Source organism: Rhincodon typus, chromosome 41 (assembly GCF_021869965.1).
Source record: "Rhincodon typus isolate 14 chromosome 41, sRhiTyp1.1, whole genome shotgun sequence".
NCBI classification, from domain to species: Eukaryota; Metazoa; Chordata; class Chondrichthyes; order Orectolobiformes; family Rhincodontidae; genus Rhincodon; species Rhincodon typus.
This window is the reverse complement of record NC_063372.1, coordinates 10,793,040-10,810,927: the sequence shown is the minus strand read 5'-3', so window position 1 is coordinate 10,810,927 and position 17,888 is coordinate 10,793,040. Positions and strand designations below refer to the sequence as shown.

Sequence of the window (17,888 nt, the reverse complement as noted above, 5' to 3'; positions counted from 1 at the left end):
GTTTTTCTGTCCTGCTCTGAATTTATATGGCCCGGTCTGTCATGGTGCGTGCATACCACTATGGATGGGGTCTACAAAGACATGCATGAGAATTCCTGGAGGCCTGGTTTTCAGCCACCGATGCAGTTAACAAACATGTTGAAATAGACCCCCATCTACATACCACTACGGTAGAAAACCAGAAACAAGACTGCCCACCATGACAGACCGGGCCATATAAATTCAGAGCAGGACAGAAAAACAGTGCTTCAACGGAGGCCACACACACTGACGATGTTACCTAGAAGGGAGATGAAACATTTGCATGAAAATCAGCACTATTTGTGCACCTCACTTACTGAAGCAGTCCATGTTCAAATGCGGCAAGGCATGAACTAGTCTTGGGCTAATAAATCGCAAGTAATGTTTGTACCATACAAGTCCCAAGCAATGACCAGGTACAGTCATTGCCCCTTGATATTCAATGGCACTACCATTACTGAAACCCCCACTATCAACATCCTGAGATTACCACTGACCAGAAACTGAACTGGACAATCTATATAAATAGTGGCCTCAAAAGCAGGTCAGAGGCTGGGTATTCTGTGATGGGTAACTCGCCCCCTAACTCCCCAAAGTCATTCTGCCATCTACAAAGCACAAGTCAAGAGTGTAATGGAATACTCCCCACTTACCTGGATGCTCCAACATTGAGGTATGGCTTGAGCCCCACTTTATTGCCACTGTGAATTGGACAGAGTGCCAGAGTGTACCATTCACAATATGCACTGCAGTAAGTCACCAAGGCTCTTCTGACAGCACCTTCCAAATCCACAACCGCTACTACTGAGAAGGACAAGGCAGCAGGTAGATGGGAATACGGCCACCTGCAAATTTCCCTTCAAGCCACACACCATCAGGGTCAAAATCCTGGAACTCCCTCCTTTACAGCATTGTTGTTGTCCCAAGGATTGCAGCAGTTCAAGAAGGCAGTTCACAACCACCTTCTCCAGGGAATTTAGAGATGTGCAAGAAATTCTGGCCTGTGCAGTGACGCCGTCAACCCCATGAAAAATTACAAAAGGCCAGGCCTTTTCAAAGAGAAATCACAACGTTTGTAGAAATAAAGCTAAAGGTACCTGTTGACTTCGGTTAAGAGCCAGACATGAACAGGAGACTCCAAACTGAATTAAAAAGACCAGGAATAAAATAACCATGTACTGGAGTGAAAGCAAAGTCAAGGAAACAAAGGGGGGAAAATTAATGAAAATAAAATTTACTGAAAAAAATTGAGATGACTGGAATGTGCATTTTATAAAGGTTTCTCCTGAAGTCCATTTCTAATATTTCCTTCAGGTGGCATTTTCAGTTTATGAAGTGAATTGAACACTTGTTTGTTGTTGCGACAAAGTGAAAACATCAAGTATACTCAGGTCAGACAGAATATAGATTAACTGCAGTGCAATAGCTTTCACTAGTGTTCCAGCATTGTACTTTAAATCCAAATTGCTGGCTCCCCCCAACAACTGGGATGCCACCGCCACAATCCACTACAGGCAGAAAATAGACTTTAAAGTGCAGTGACATAGTGATAGACCCTGGCATACTTCAAAGTTCTTCCTTTAAAAAAAATTGCCACAGGCAATTTAATATTTGTTCATGCACTTCATTAAGTAAACTGGTCCCTTAACTATATTCAATCATCAAAGGTGCAGCTTTATCAGCATGTTTTAATGTAAATGTATTGATACCTCTCAGGGGAAAAAAAATACTGCAGGCAAACAAACACACTTGAGCAATGTGGCAGCAAACATGAAATCATCTGAAGTGGTATCAATCAATGCAGCTCACAATATTTTCCATACACTGGCTTGCAAGGTGGCCACATACAATAAGAATATTTCACTCATTTCTTGCACCACACTTCAAAATCCTAACAAAGCTTGGGTGGCAGCCACAGCATCAGTAACACTCCATCCCAGGGCATCTGTTTGATACTGACAGTGCGCCTCTGACAAGGGCTTAAGAAACACAACAGATGCTTCCCAGTTTATTCGTGCAGCATGTGATGTACAAAAGGTGCTCCTATCATTGAGCTCCGAATTACTGGTATCAGAATGATCAGCCTGATTTTCAATTTGAAGACAACCATGGGTCTTTTTGGCAGAAGACTTAAAGCAACCTTCAGTACGATTCTTTTCAGTTATACTTTCGGGATTATCGCTGCATTTTGCTTTTACCACAGAAACGCAAAAGATTAAGATCCTAATGATAGCCTAGGCTCTGCTGGGAAGTAGTGAACGTAGGCCAGGCATCTCCACATGGATCAGAGAAGCACCAAGGATCTCTTTTTCTAAGCTTCTAATGTGTAGTTCATTGTGTCAAAGATCTAGGAGTAGGACATGAATTTATCTGGCTACAAATAGACGAATATCTTAACGGAGTCATGCCCAATTCGTTTTTAAAGACCAAAGAAATCAGCGAAAGGATACAAAGAACAGCATGACTTGATGGTGATTGACTGCTCCGATAAGTCCGACAACAGCAATGAGAAGAAGGAAGACCCCCACAGCAATGACTCCACCAATGACGTTTATACTGGAAACAATGCCGTAACTTTTGCCCCACGCTGCTACTCCGATAAGTAACAGTCCGACAAGCTGGAAGAGAAAGGGGAACAACTGTCACGTCCAAATAATATTGCAATTCACTGGATTCTGGAATAGTACTGTCATGCTTAGAAAATAAAAGGGAACAACATATGTTACAAGTCCTGAAGACTTCCCAAAACATTTTACAACCGTGACAAATTTTTGCAGTGTAGTCACCCGGCACCTTCACCATACTTTTTAAGCAGGGTTCACTGGACCAAGTAAGAACTCACTGAACCAAGGTACCAAGGCCAGTAATAGTGCCCTAAAGGGGCTCTTGTGGTGCAGTGGTAGTATCGCTACCTCTGAACCAGGAGGCCTGGATTCAAGACACACCTGCTCCAGAAGTGTGTAATAACATCCTTGAACAGATCCATTAGAAATATCAGTAACTGTGCCCGAAACACCAACCCCAACCCAGCGGGGGAGATTCACTAAGTGAATCAGAGATTTTACCAGTCCACATGATCCAATTCTGAATGAAGCGCTAATGGTGGTCTCTTGTATGTTCCCTTTAACATTTAATTGCATTGTGTTCCATCTACTTTATCATTATGTACGGTAGATTTTCAGCCAAACCTGCTTATCCCTCCTGTACCTTGTACAGCTCCTTAGGATGTTGATGTTGAAGTCTGTATAGAAATGCAAACCATTGTTGTATGACTATGCAAAACGACTATCCTTTGCTCCAGCCTTAACGTCAGTTACATGGCTAAGCATGTGAAAATACCAAAGATCACCATATTGCATAAATTGATCAGGCAAAGGCTAATGCCACAAGTTGTGAAATAACATTCAAATCTAATCAGTGTTAACAGTTGTTTCAATGTGTTAAGAAATCTATCTTAAATGTAGTTATTTATTGGTAATTAGATCTTGTCATTTTATAATTTGTTTATGCAAAAATTGCTCTCCACATAAAAATCTATGACTATCCTATCTATATGCATAACCACTGTCTCAGCTATGCTGGTCACAACTTCAGTGTGTCGCTTATGACTGCAAACTAAATACTAACTTCCTCAGCCTGGGTCTCCATTCACCACAATAGTTTTGCAGCTGTTGATCTGATCTTTCATTGCCTCCTGGCCTTCTGATTTAAAATTCTCATCCTAGTGCTTAAGTCACTTTACAAATAACTCATTTCTATCAACTTCTCCAGGCCTACAACTACCCAGCACCACACACTTTGTTCCTCTAATTGACTGTCATATTCACTCCCTCCTCTTTTCCATTTGTGGCTGTACCTTTAGCCATTGGGCCCCATAATTAAGAATTTCCTTTTTAAGCTGCCTCTCCTCCTTAAAAGTACACCACTTTTACCAAGGTTTTCTTCAGCTCTCCTGAAATCTCTGCCTGGGTATTTTTGGCAAATTACATTCCTGGTGTGTTTTCGGATGTTCTTTAATCTTGGTGGGACTATGAAAATGTAAATAGTCATTACCATGACTCAATTAAGTAGATTTCAAGTAAGTGCTAAAAGTGTGGATGTTTGTTCAAGCGTTGATGCTCTTTCAATGCAACAAGGCCACAGAATGTTGGTGTCAAGTTAGAAATGAAGAATCAGTCCAAGTCAAGTGAATGAGGTCTGGGAGCATTCAAAGGTAGTCCCCATCATACATATATTGCAGCAGTCATTACAGAATCAAACTGCTACTGTGTACATATGAACGTATGTGAAGATCAATGCAACTGTTTTGCACCATGCTAAGTCCTTTGACTTCTTCAAGATTGCAACAGCCATCAGGGCTTCTCTATGGGTATAAAACTTGAGTTGAGTTTTTTCTTTTTGAAAGATGTACAAATCTTTGAATGTAACCAATTTCACAATTCAAAAGAAAGACAACACATACAGCACAGAAATTACTGACTTTCTTTTGTCGAGTCCTGCTGTGCCTTTTTTATGCCATTGTACACCTGCTTGCTGTGAAGAGGAAGTAGTCAGTTCCATTGTTCTACAGCTTCCTCTTTGGACAGGTTTCAATCATAGACATAGGTTAGTCAAAATGCTCAAGGTGACTTTATAACCACCAAATGGCACCTCTTGAATCTTTCATTTAAGAATCAAGATTTGAATAGCCACCAGAGCTTGTCCACGTGTACAGAACTTTTGATTTTGAAATAAAAACACACTGATCTTTGAACGTAACTATTCCTCAACTCCAAACAGAAAGGAAGGGTATTTCCCATACCAGGTCCTTCAATTTTCCAAGGTAAAAGCTATGATATAACAATGCATCTGTTAACATTGCTTCAAATCTTTGGTATTCTGAAGCACAATGGATATAGGATTATCTGAACCAGAGTGCATCTCAGGGCAGTCGTCATAGCATTCAAACACGAGAATGCGAGAACAGAGTTCAGTTTCCAATTATTTTGACTTTTGTGTTAAACAAACTGCTTAATGCCACATTCAGACCACCAGTCAGAAAGCTATAGTTCAACTTAAAATGCCTGATATGGCAACTGCTCTGCCTAGGGCCGTAAGAAACTACAGAAGGTTGTGTACACAACCCAGGCTATCACAGAAGCCAACCTTCCATCCATGAACTCTATTTCCATGGCTCGCTGCCACAGAAAAGCGGCCATCAAAGACCCATCGCACCCTGGTAATGACCTCCTACAACCTCTTCTGTCAGGCAGAAAATACAGAAGCCTGAACACACGCACGAGCAGGTTCAGGAACAGCTTCTTCTTGGCCATTATCAGACTGTTGAATGAACTCTAGCCTCAAATAATGTAACTTGCAATGTAACCTGCATGCCCATGTTTTTTAGTCTTTTTGATCTGTACATCTTTTACTTGCAGAGATCTGCCGGTACTGCTTGTAAACAAAGCTTTTCACGGTATTTTGGTACACGTGAAATAAATCAAACGCAAAGTGCTGTAGATTCCACAGTTGGGCCTGGCAACCAAGTTGATCCACTATTCATTACGTGCAGAATCGTTTTACAAATGGTATGCAAATACACTCTTCGATAATCCAAACAAACAACTCGAATTATGCTTCAGTGTTCGTACCTCGCGTAACTACTATGGTGCTATTAGCGGTTACTTTCGATAAGCTATTTGATCACAGCAAACATCATAGTCAAGACTGGCTACCTGGTGTCCACTTCTGAACTTTCAACAGGGGTCAAAGGATAGTGACCAGCAAGTCCATTTTCTCTAACCCATAGACACGAAGGCCAATTGCAGCACTCCTACCACTGCCTCAATTGAAATGAGCCAACTCAGCACAGAGCAGGGACAGAACTGACAGCCTCACATCAGTTATTTCCACATTGAAACTTGCTCAGCTGTCAAAAGATGCAGTCCCACAGTTTTTTAGGACAGTCCCTGGTCTTTGACCAAAACAGGCTCTCAGCCAATAAGGTATCAAAACTACCTCATGAGATGGAGCCAAAGTTGTAAATCAAATGGATACAAAACCTATACTCTCCATAAACTGTAAATACCCAATGCATCAAATATTACAATCATATAGAATGCACTAACCCATATATTAGAAATCCCAGCTTCTAATTCAAATTGATTACACTACAACATTTATTGACCCCTACACCACAACAATTACATTTTAAAAGTGCCTCATCAGCTGTAGTGTGCTCAGGCTGAGAAATACACATATGCAGAACAAAAGGCATTAGAAAGAGGGCTGTGCACCAGAACCAGATCAGATGCGTCCTTGGATATTTAGGGAAGAGTGGAAATTGCAAAGTACTGGCTATATCATCCAATTTTCCTCGGTGACAGCGCTGATGTCAAATGAATGGAAGATTCGCAAATAGTCAAAACTGGATGGAGAAGTAAATTCCGCGATAACATGCCAGTCTTTTTATCCTCCGCACTGGGAAAACTTTCAGAAATAATAATCCAGGACACAATTAACATCCAATTAGACAAATGCGGATTAATCAAGAAAAGGTTGCACAGATGCGATCGGAAAAATTATTTGCATTGATCAAGAACCAGAGTACACCAACTTAAATTGAATAGCAAAAGAACTACAGTTGACTAAAAGGAAAACACTTTACAGAGCGTGTGGTTAGAATCTGGAATTTATGCAAGGGTATGAGAGAGGCAGATTCAATCGTGACTTTCAAAAGTCAATTGGATTATGAGTATAACAAATATACAGGACTATGAGAAAAAGGTGGAGTGGAAACGATTTGCTTGTCGAAAACCAGCAACCAAAATTGGTCAGATGGCCTCCTGAACCGTAACCGTTCTCGGATCCGGTATTTCTTGTTGCTGCATGTCAGAGTTGGGGTTGCGCATGCTCTGGATCCTTAGGATTGTTTGATTTAAACCCCTTCTCAGACACTCAAAAACCACATTAGCCTCCAGCGACCTCCCCTCGTACCCACTCCACTTACTATGTACACCACATTTAAAGCAATTAGCGCATTCTTGGAACAAGTGAAGCCACCGCAAACCATCCTCACTGCCGCCTGTATATCTACTTCTTCTTTCTCTCCAGCCAGTCGCTAGTATCCCTTAGGCCCCGACGATACCGTCCTCCGCAACGCGGTTTGCGTCCCACCCCTCGCAAATCATTGGTACTCGCTATAGTCCCGTGACAGTCACTCTGATGTCTCATTTGATTAATTGTCTGCCAATCACCTGGACCTACTAAACGTAGCGTTTGTCCCGCCTTTCTAACGTCCCTTTACTGATTGGACAGTTTCCTTTGATGACAACGCGGACAATGAAGAGATGTGTCGGAACTCCGCTTACGTATTGGTTGTCTTGACTGTCAATCCGAGTTGCAGTCCGAGGAAAAGACCCTGTTATCGTCGACTCGCCATTTAATAAACGGTCTCGCTGAGATGACAAAAAAAGTTGTCTTTTCTTAACAAGGAGGTATTACTTTAAAGGGTTCAATTAACTGAAATGACTCGTTTATAATGATAGAACTGCCCTCAAACGTTAAGTTTTCTTTACAACGGCTGCCTGACCTGTTGTATGCATTTCTAGACTTTTCTATCAACCTCAACCTCAATCGTTGTGGGGTAGACGCCAAAAACATTTTCTTAACCTTAACGCAAACATCACAACTAGTGCGAGTTTACCCACGCTAAACCTTCGAGAATTTGACCAGAAAAGAGCTTAAGTTAACACATGTACCGCCCCTTTCTTTTTCCTCAGCAGAGTGAATGAAGGCTGAGACATGACTTAGTGGAGGTCTTTTAAGGTTATGGAAGTTTTTGATAAGATACATGTTGAGAAGATGTTTCTACTTGTTAAGGAAGCCCAAAACCGGGAAGATAAATATGAGGTTGTCAACAATAAATCCGATAGGGACTTCTTTACCCAGAGAGTGGTGAGAATGTAGGACTCGATGTCAAGGTAAGTATCGTTGATGCAGTGAAGAGGTGGAGGAGAAGTTGGATAAACACATGGCGAAAGATAAAGATGTTGACAGGATGAAGTCAGTTGGGAGTGGCAGGAGGTTGATATGGGCCATAACCCAATTTGGCTGAACAGCCAATTTCTTTGCTATTAATTTTCTGTAACTTTAAAGATCCCCAGATACAGAATTAGCTTTAAGGTCAAATGTACTCATGAGTACAGTGAAAAGTTTACATGCTGCCAATTATGGCGCTATCTTAGGTACAAAGGTACCTAGATACAGATTCTAAAGTACAATTTCTTAGGGGGAAATAATTAGGATAAAGAAATAAAATGTCCAGCAATAAATTAGAAAAATAGAGAAATAAGAGTTCAGAATAATAGCCCTTCCAAACCAGAACCTGCGAGGCTTCACCTTGAGGCAAGGAGTCCAGGTCCACACTGAGACCGGGAGTCTGTGTTGGCTTTCACACTGGACATTGCCACTGCCAACTGAGGATGGGAGGTAAAAAGAAAAAAATACGAAGAGAGAGAGAAAAAAACGAAAAGAAACAGATTACTCTGCTGCTATCCTTGTAGAAGAATCATCTGAATTAATGTACATCAAAAACAGTTAAAACTGAGCCCTGCACATATGAATTGGGAGCAAGAGTAAGTTATTTTGTCCCTCAAGCCTGTACCACGATTCAATAGGATCATGGCTGATCTGATTATGGCCTTAACTTCACATTCCCAGCTACTCTAATAACCTTTGACTTCCTTGTTAATTAATAACCTGTATACCTATATTAAAAATACAGGAGTATACGCTGTTTTAGAATTAGTTTATGCCTGAGGTATGTTCCTGGAAAAGGATTGCTTATAAGTTAGCAAATCCTGGGCCTAATAGTTCTTAACTATTAAATTGTCCTCCTAATCGTTGGTAATTCCAGCAAAAATATTGAGTAAGATTAATGAAAAATGGATTTAAATATTTTCCATTTCTACACTTGTAAGGAACATGCAGATAACCTGTCCATTTTCAAACATTATGCAGAAAGGCCTGGTTCATTGTGGCTTAAAATGGCATTTGGTTTTTAAATGCTTTGCATTCTGGGATTTTTTACAACTGCATTTTGGAAAGCATTTCCTGTAATTCCATTTGATAGATATTTTCTATTTTAACTATTTTCTGGTAATCTTGATCTTAATTTGGTCTTTAGTTAAAGATCCATTAAATACTTCCTTCTACAGATGTGTAAGTCAGCTAACTGGTCTTATTATAAAGTAGCTGCAGTACTTGACACTGTAATAGGTGATGATGTGCAAATATTTGTCACTTTATGTGGCATATCTGCTATTGTATAGTTTGTTGCCCTAAGGGTACATGGGGTTCCCACAGCTGACTCCAAATTCTTTCTGATTCTTTTTCAGTTTTTTTTATCAGTACAAGATATTTCTAGTGTCCAAAATCATGGTTTAAACAAAATTAAATTTAGAAAAAGACTTCTCAATATCCTGTTCAAATTTACCCATCAAATAGTCCTTTTGGTGTTTTCATGCCTTCCTTAAAGATTTTACTCGCAGGTTTTAGCTTCTCCAAAAGAGCCATGCTTGGACTTGATATTTTCAACTAAAATTGTGATTCTAATCTGAACTTGGATTGTGCATGCTGAGTATCTGAAATGTATCAATTTATTTTATGATTCATTAGTGTTGTTCTTTATTCTTCTTCAGCTTCTTACGCTTTCTGCATTGTTTTCATCATGGTGAATGATAAGAGGAAACATATTAGCAGCTTTACTGAACACACTGAGGTAAACTTTGACTTCTCTGTAAGATAGAAAAGGAGCCAACAGTGTTTTTATTACAGCTTTTGTTTACCATTTTACAAACTTATGAACCATATTTAATTGAGGGTGTTAGAGAGGGAGACTGGATTGAAAGAAAGTGAATAAGAAGCTTAGGTCAGAGAGAGTATGGAAAAGTTTATTTCTTCCAAATTGATTTTTTTTTCTGAAAAGAAAAAGACGAGTTCAATATGGAAAACAAGTGAAAGCAAAGGGAAACAGATAGCAAGAGTTTGGAAGGGAGATGTGATAATGGTTGAATGCGAGGAGGTTACCAGCAAACTGCCTTGGAGGAAATGAGTAAGAGTGGATGGAGACTTGAGAGAAAGCCAGCTGCAGTGGCTTAAAGGGGAGAGGTAGAAACGGGGGTTACATATGTAGTTCAAAGGGAAAGAGGTATACGTTGAGGGAGCAGGTAGTAGGACGAGTTTTAAGTAATGAGTGTCAGAGTCATACAGATGTACAGCTCGGAAACAGATGCTTCGGTCCAACTCGCCCATACCGACCAGATATCCTAAATTAATCTAGTCCCATTTGCCAGCATTTGGCCCATATCCCTCTAAACCCTTTCTATTCATACACCCATCCAGATACCTTTTAAATGTTGTAATTGTACCAGCTTCCACTACTTCCTTTGGCAGCTCATTCCATACACACACCACCCTCTGTGTGAAAAAGTTGCCCTTTAGGTTCCTTTTAAATCATTCCCCTCTCACCTTAAGCCTATGCTCTCTAGTTTTGGACTCCCCTACCCTGGGGACAAGACCTTGACTATTCACCCTATCCATGCTTCTCATGATTTTATAAACCTGTATAAGGTCACCCCTCAGCCTCCGACGCTCCAGGGAAAATAGCCCCAGCCTATTCAGCCTTTCCCTATAACTCAAACCCTCCAACCCTGGCAACATCCTTGTAAATCGTTTCTGTACCCTTTCAAGTTTAACAACATCTTTCCTATAGCAGGGAGAGCAGAATTGCACGTGGTATTCCAAAAATGGCCTAACCAACATTCTGTACAACCTCAACATAACATACCAACTCCTATACTCCATGCACTGCCAATAAAGGCAAGCGTACCAAACACCGCCTTCACTACCTTGTCTACCTGTGACTCCACTTTTGATGAACAATGAACCTGCACTGCAAGGTCTCTTTATTCAGCAACACTCCCCAGGACCTTACCATTAAGTGTATACATCTGGCCCTGATTTGCCCTACCAAAATGTAGCACCTCACATTTTATCTGGGTTAAACTTCATCTGCCACCCCTCAGCCTATCTGATCCAGGTCCTGTTGTACTCTGAGGTAACCTTCGCTGTCCACTATGCCACAAATTTTGGTGTCATCTGCTAATTTATTAACCATATCACCTCTTTTCACATACAAATCATTTATATAAATGACAAAAAGCAGTGGATCCAGCACCGATCACTGCGGCACACCGCTGGTCACAGGTCTCTAGTCCAAAAAGCGAACTTCCACCACCACCACCTGTCTCCTACCTTCGAACCAATTTTGTATCCAAATGGATGGTTTTCCCTGTATTCCATGTGACCTAACCTTGTGAACCAGTCTACCATGTGGAACCTTGTGAAACGCCTTTCTGAAATCCATATACACCACGTCCACCACTCCACCTTCATCAATCCTCTTCGTCACTTCTTCAAAAAACTGAATCACGTTTGTGAGATGTGATTTTCCACGTACAAAGCCATGTTGTCTATCCCTAATCAGTCCTTGCCTTTCCAAATACGTGTAAATCCTGTCCCTCAGAATACCCTCCAGCAACTTGCCCACTACTGATGTCAGACTCACCACGTTAGCCAACCTCCAGTCTTGTGGCACCTCACCTGTGGCTATTGATGATACAAATATCTCAGCAAGGGACGCAGCAATCACTTCCCTAGTTTGCTACAAAGTTCTAAGGTACACCTGATCCGGTCCCGGGGATTTATCTGCCTTTATGTGTTTTAAGATGTCCAGCACCACCACCTCTGTAATATGGACAGTTTTCAAGATATTGCTATTTATTTCCCCAAGTTTGTGAATTGAAGATAAGAGGATAAAGATACAATGGGCTGAGGAGAATATGAGAGTTATGGAGAAAGGGAGTCAGGGTCATGTTTTCCCTGCAATTGCCACCTCAGATTAAGCTATTGGACAGGGAGTGGGAACTGCCAGATGAGCCAATGGTAGGGACCTCATTACCTGAACTTTCTGATATTCTCTGCCATAATCTTGTCCAGTTTTGGGTTGGATTGTGGAACAAAATTCCCTTTCCTGCCCCTATTTTTCCATGCAGTCACTATCTGTACAAAAGTTTTTCCTGTTGTACTTTTTAATTTTTAATCAGTTTTTTTCCCTTTATTAATTGTTATCAACATTTATATTTGTAAACTGGTCACACTAATTTCTGTTCAACCTATTGATTTCCTAAATCACTATAATTTTATTAAATTTAATTACCAGTAATTATAACGCAAAATTCTGGTAGAATATCAGCCTTGAAATGGGGTATGAATTCCATGTCTGCACACTGGTCCAGTTATCCATGGCCTTATAACCCCATTCTACCTGAAGACTACAGTTGACTCCCCATGTGCATTGCCACAACAGGTCATCTAGCAGACAAATTAAATAAAATAACGTTTCTTATGATCTGAATTTACGGAGCTGATACAATCAATAGACTTTGACCAATTGGCAGTCAAAAACACACACAAGGATCCTGCATCTGTACAAGCTGTATGCACATTTGGGGCCGGAAATATCAATATTAGTTCACTGATTTAGGGCAACATTTGTTTGTGTGAAAATGAAATTTAAATTAAATGCAAAGCAAAGCTCTTGTTTAGCCTTGTTCTTAAAACTATAATTATAGGTACTTCTATTGTTTTGTCATTGCAGGAATTCGATTGTTCAACCAGCAATATGTTCCACCAAGAGCTAAAAACTGCAAATGATGTAAGTCTGAAATAAAAACGTTAACATAACTTTTTATCAATGATGTCCTCTTCTTGAAATCTTTCTGGAGATGCCCTGGTCACTACATCAACTGGAGTAAAAGAGAAATGTTTGCTACTCAAACTATTAATTGTCTATAACTACTCATTCAAGGTTTGATATTATTTTGGTCTCCTTTCCTGCGTTGTTGATCTACGTGAGGTAAGTTACTCTATTGGTCAGCCAGATTGTCAATCATTACATCTTATGTCATTATTTATATTGAAAGTTAAGTTCCACTACCCATCGCTCCCCCTTTTACTCAAACATCATTACATCTAATGTTATACTTTAGGTTCAGTAGGTCTGGCAGCATCTGTGAAGAAAAAAATCAGAGTTAACATTTTGGGTTGGTGACCCTTCTTCGGAACACGAGGAGGGTCACCAGACCCAAAACGTTGACTCTGATTTTTTTCTTCACAGATGCTGCCAGACCTGCTGAGCTTTTCCAGCAACTTCTGTTTTTGTTCCTGATTTACCGCATCCACAGTTCTTTTGGTTTTTATACTTTAGGTTGATGGTTAATCTGTTGTTCAAAGCTGTGTTTAAATTAATGACTTGATCATGTAACCTAGAAAGTACTAATAACTCCTAGAACCCTTATACAAGGAACATTTAATCTCTCCAAGATGAGTTTTGAACCCAAGCCATGCCTCGCCTCTGGCAAGTGATAGGACCCTCCAATAATTAGACTTTTTATTAAAATTGATAAATTTACAATTTACAATTCTTCCTGCAGCCCTTTAGTTTGGTAGTAAAAACAGGAAGTAAAATATAACTAGTTCTGCCGACAGTTAGATTTTTATCTAAAGACACCCGTCTCCGGAAGGTCTGCTTAGAAAATAGTGGCGGAAATCTTAACTGCTGTCAGAAGGATCCATTTGTCTTTAAATTGAAGTCCTTAAAATGGATAATGGCTACATAGTTGACAATGAAGAAGAATAGGAAGCCTCTGTTATTGATTAAGCTGTTTACTTACCCAAAATATATCGCTTGTATACTTGAGTAACAGTTGATCTCAGAATTTTGGCCCCATACCTCATGTATAAGGCAACCATCAGCTTTTAGCCAAAGTTTTAAAGTCCTCACTGGTAAAGTTAATCTTGCTCTAGTGCAAACCTACTTGAGAGAATCAGAGAATACCACACTTTTGACGGGCTAATAATAAATGTGCAAACAGAGAAAAGCCTGACGTGTGGTCACAGTCAGAAGACAAAATTGCTAAATGCACCAATGAAAATCACCAGAATGGGTTTTCAGTTTCTCGAGGATCTATCCAAATCTTCATTCTAAAACAACAAAGAAAATTGGACATTCCAAGTTTCAAAGTCAGCCTACATGCCATATTTATAAAGGCAAGCAGTGTTGTCCTGAGACAAAAGACCAAGATTCCACAGCTTGTCCCAGCAGAACTCGAAGACAGGCTAAAGCATTTCTGTGATTTATACCCAAATATTGACAAAAGAATGGATACAGATTGGCCTGTTTTGGGAACATGGATGAGACTCCCATGAATTTTGACATCCTGACCAAGCAAATGATGAGTCAAATCAGAGAGGAAACAGTGAAGACAACTGACAGTAAAAGGGTACTGTATTGTGGTATACAATACAATACACCGTTGTACTGTTGTATGTCTGACAGCATGAAGCTTGAGCAACTGTGATCCCTCCCAAAATAGTAATTCCCAAAAGAAATAGTTGGCTAATGTTTATAAACAATGAGTGGACAGAGGTGGTTTGAAAATATGGCTGAGGAAAATTTGCAGCTTCCAACCAGGAAGGTTACATAAGAGAAAACAAGTCTTCTCATCTGTGACATGTTCAGACCACACCTTAATAATGATGTTCTTGCTGAAGTTAGATTGCAAAGCAATGAAATTGCAGTAGTTCCTAGTAGTCTAACCAGTCTTGTTCAGTCATTTGGATGTCTTTCTAAACAGGCCCTTTCAGGATGGCATGAGAAAAATATTGCATCACTGGATGATCAAAGGAGAGAAGACATTTGTCAAGGGTATATGGGCTCCAATGTTAGCGATGCTATGTGAGTGGGTTGTTGACGCCCAGGATGAAAACAGAATGGAGGTTGTTAAATCATTCAAGAAATGTGGGATATGAAGTGCACTCGATGGCTCAGAAAAAGATAAATTGCGGAATGATATGGCTGATGACGACGTGATTGCTAATATTGATGATGGTCCATATGATGATGAAATTGAAGAAGCCGATTGGGATGAGTTATTTGGTTCTGGAGTCAAGGAGGAAGATGATTTCTATGGATATTAATACATACTCGGAGCATGCCCTGCTGAATAGTATATTTTTGTATTGTGAAAAATCTAATTGAAATGTTGTAAATATGTACATAAAGTTTTTGTCTTTGAATTTGAATTTAGTATGCAGAAATGAATGTCAGACTCCATGAAAATATTTCTTAAATAAAAGAAATCAATAATACTTTTTAGCTTCTTTTGCAGCACTTTCAGGATTGGTGGGTACAGTATCTGACCTGTCACTCTGCAATAGCGAGATGATAGGAGAGGGTGGATTTCAACCTCCTTCTTACTTTATAAACTAAAAATATAGTCTTAGAAACTCAACTTTTACATGAGTATGTATAGTACTTTCAGTGGCATTGTACAAATAACAGAAAAAATGGGAGTTAAAGATTAAAATTGGTAAAATGTTATTTGGGTTTTGAAAATGCACTTTTCCCTTCATCTTTATGTGAGCATCTAGAGAAAAATCATGCATTTAATTGTGTGGTTTCGATGGTCAGTCTCAGGTATCTCCTCTGTCTCTCCTGTGCTTTTGAACACAAGATTTTCTTTCACTTCTTCAACTGAAAAATTTCACCTTGTACTCAACTGATGGCTTTGGTGTGTTTTTAGATGATGTTCTCTTGAGGTTCTTCAAAGTAATGGGAACAAAGAGAAGTTGCTGGAATGCCACTGCACGGAAACTACATCACCGAACAGTGGTTTTGTTGATTACTGACAAAGTTGCCCAGTAGATGTAGCTCTTTGTCAAGGAATCAGTTTGTCACTTATCTTGGATGCTATTTAACCAAGGGATATATGTAGTTGCCTTACTTAAAAAAAAAATAAACTTCATATTAACCGCCTAGCACAAATTACTTTGGCCTGGTACTTAATGTTAAGTGCTAAGTGAACTGGTCTTGTTAGGTTGAGATAGAGGTTTTGTAGTTTCTACTCAAAGTCAGAAAACTTATAATTTACTTTCAAGTTACAGTGTAGAATTGTCCAAATTACAAACTTGTAGCTAGTCTTCCCTCATGATCAGCACAGGTACACCAGGAAAAAGTATTAAAAAAAAATAAAGCTCTCCTTGTGTCTGCTACCTGAGGTTAATGCTGCAAGTGAATACACTTTATCTTTCGGAAACCAAGTAGATGGAGCAAAGCTGTGAAGCCAAAAAGGCTGTAAAGAAAAAACTGTATCTCCAAATGCTTCACCTACAATGAATTACTTTGAAAAGCTAACAAGTTTTGTTTTCTGGCATTCTGTATGCAGCAAGTTCCCACGAACAAGATTCTTCTGTGTCTCCATCAGCTTAGCAAGAGCCCTATTGACCCTCATGTAAGCTGTGAAGTGGCAAATGTTTGATCTCTGAGGATGTAATTTTGAGGGGAGAACAGAATGCTGAACTGAAATATAAAATGTATTTGTATCAAACCAGTGAAGCCCCCTTAAGTCTGCAAACAGTAACTTAAAACTACTCATTTCAGTCGATTTGCATTATGACGGTCTCAAGCCATAAATTACATATTTCACAGCCACAAGACATACCAGAATGCTTTGCACCCGTTACCAATACTTGTTGGACTATTGCATTCCAGGTAAAGACTAATAACTGAGATCCATTTCTAATGTAATTACACATTTAGAAATATACAGCATGTTGCTGATAAGTTCTTGGACAAAGTTTAAACTGATCCAGAAGGGATTTTCATCCTCATCTTCAAGAAATATTTCTTACAGTTTTCGAATACACTGGATCTTTGGAGCAAACCATAGACTTTACAGATGTATGTGAGGTGATTATTTCCAGCCTTTTGTAAAGGCTACAGCATTCTCTCATTCTCAGACCTCTGCAAAACCATCTTTTGCAATATTACTTAAAAACTCAGACTTACTGTGTGAATATGCTCATTTTATCTTTGTAAAACGTCAGACTACTTTTGCCTTTATCAATTTGTTGAAGGGGTTCTGCCTGAAAATGCCAATGTCTTCTGGTTCTGTACTGCACTGTCTTGTTCTGTTTTACCTGTCTGACCCTTTGGTTTAATATTGGGTCTTCTAGTCTAATGCAAACTTTCAGGTGTTTGAGTTTTAATTGCACAACTTCTGCAATTTAAAGATAAACATTGATTTTTAAAGTCTAAAATCATTAGCAGCTTGACTAGAATTTTTACGATGCCTCCATAAATTTTCAGTCTTGTCCCAGTTATCTATTTGCTCAAATTGCACTGGAAGCATAATTTTCTCAAGGCCAGGTTTTGAAACATATATCATCAATTTTATAGAGATAACAAAGTGGAGAGCTGGATGAACACAGCAGGCCAAGCGGCATCAGAGGAGCAGGAAGGCTGACGTTTCGGACCTCATCAATTTTATAGACTGGAATCAGTATCTCAATTTTCTCCACCCCTGAATACTTGAATGTGACATATCAATGCAAAGATGCCTCATTATTGGTAGAGCAGTGAAAGTAGTCTGTGTAGCTGCTCTCACAAATATAAACTGTGGCAAAGGGAGACCTGCAGAGGGAAACAGGAGAACGCATATTCTGCTTAGAAAAGACGAAGTCTACTACTGAATGCTCCTTTAGTACTTTCACTCAGCATTCTTGAGAATGTGACACTGATAGTCATTTATGGTGTGATGTTGCCCTCTAGTGTTCTGTATTGGAGAAGATTGTGGGTGTTGGCTCTTCCTCACTGTTAAAATTGAGGCTTACCATCTTTTAGAGACACTTTCCAAGGAACTGCAACATTCTTTTCTATTTCTATTCCTTCTATTTATTCTTTCTATTACAATCCCCAAATTTAA

The 17,888-nt window shown here is 39.5% G+C and overlaps 1 protein-coding gene and 1 long non-coding RNA gene across 2 annotated transcripts in view; one reads left to right on the top strand and one right to left on the bottom strand.

The window, feature by feature from the left end:
* Positions 1–7,208, bottom strand: part of tspan31 (tetraspanin 31) — a 20,132-nt gene extending 12,924 nt beyond the window's left edge. The window contains exons 1-3 of the mRNA XM_048618797.1: positions 7,010–7,208; positions 2,472–2,639; positions 1,119–1,199 (exon numbers count right to left, since the gene is read on the bottom strand). Coding sequence (XP_048474754.1) covers positions 1,119–1,199; positions 2,472–2,639; positions 7,010–7,072 — 312 coding nt within the window. The 5' untranslated portion in view covers positions 7,073–7,208. The remainder of the gene's footprint in view (positions 1–1,118; positions 1,200–2,471; positions 2,640–7,009) is intronic.
* On the top strand, positions 7,098–15,273 carry LOC125487395. The gene is made up of 4 exons (XR_007265870.1): positions 7,098–7,496; positions 9,702–9,781; positions 12,722–12,778; positions 14,760–15,273. It is a non-coding gene; the product is annotated as an uncharacterized LOC125487395 (long non-coding RNA).
* The last annotated feature ends 2,615 nt before the right edge of the window (positions 15,274–17,888 follow it).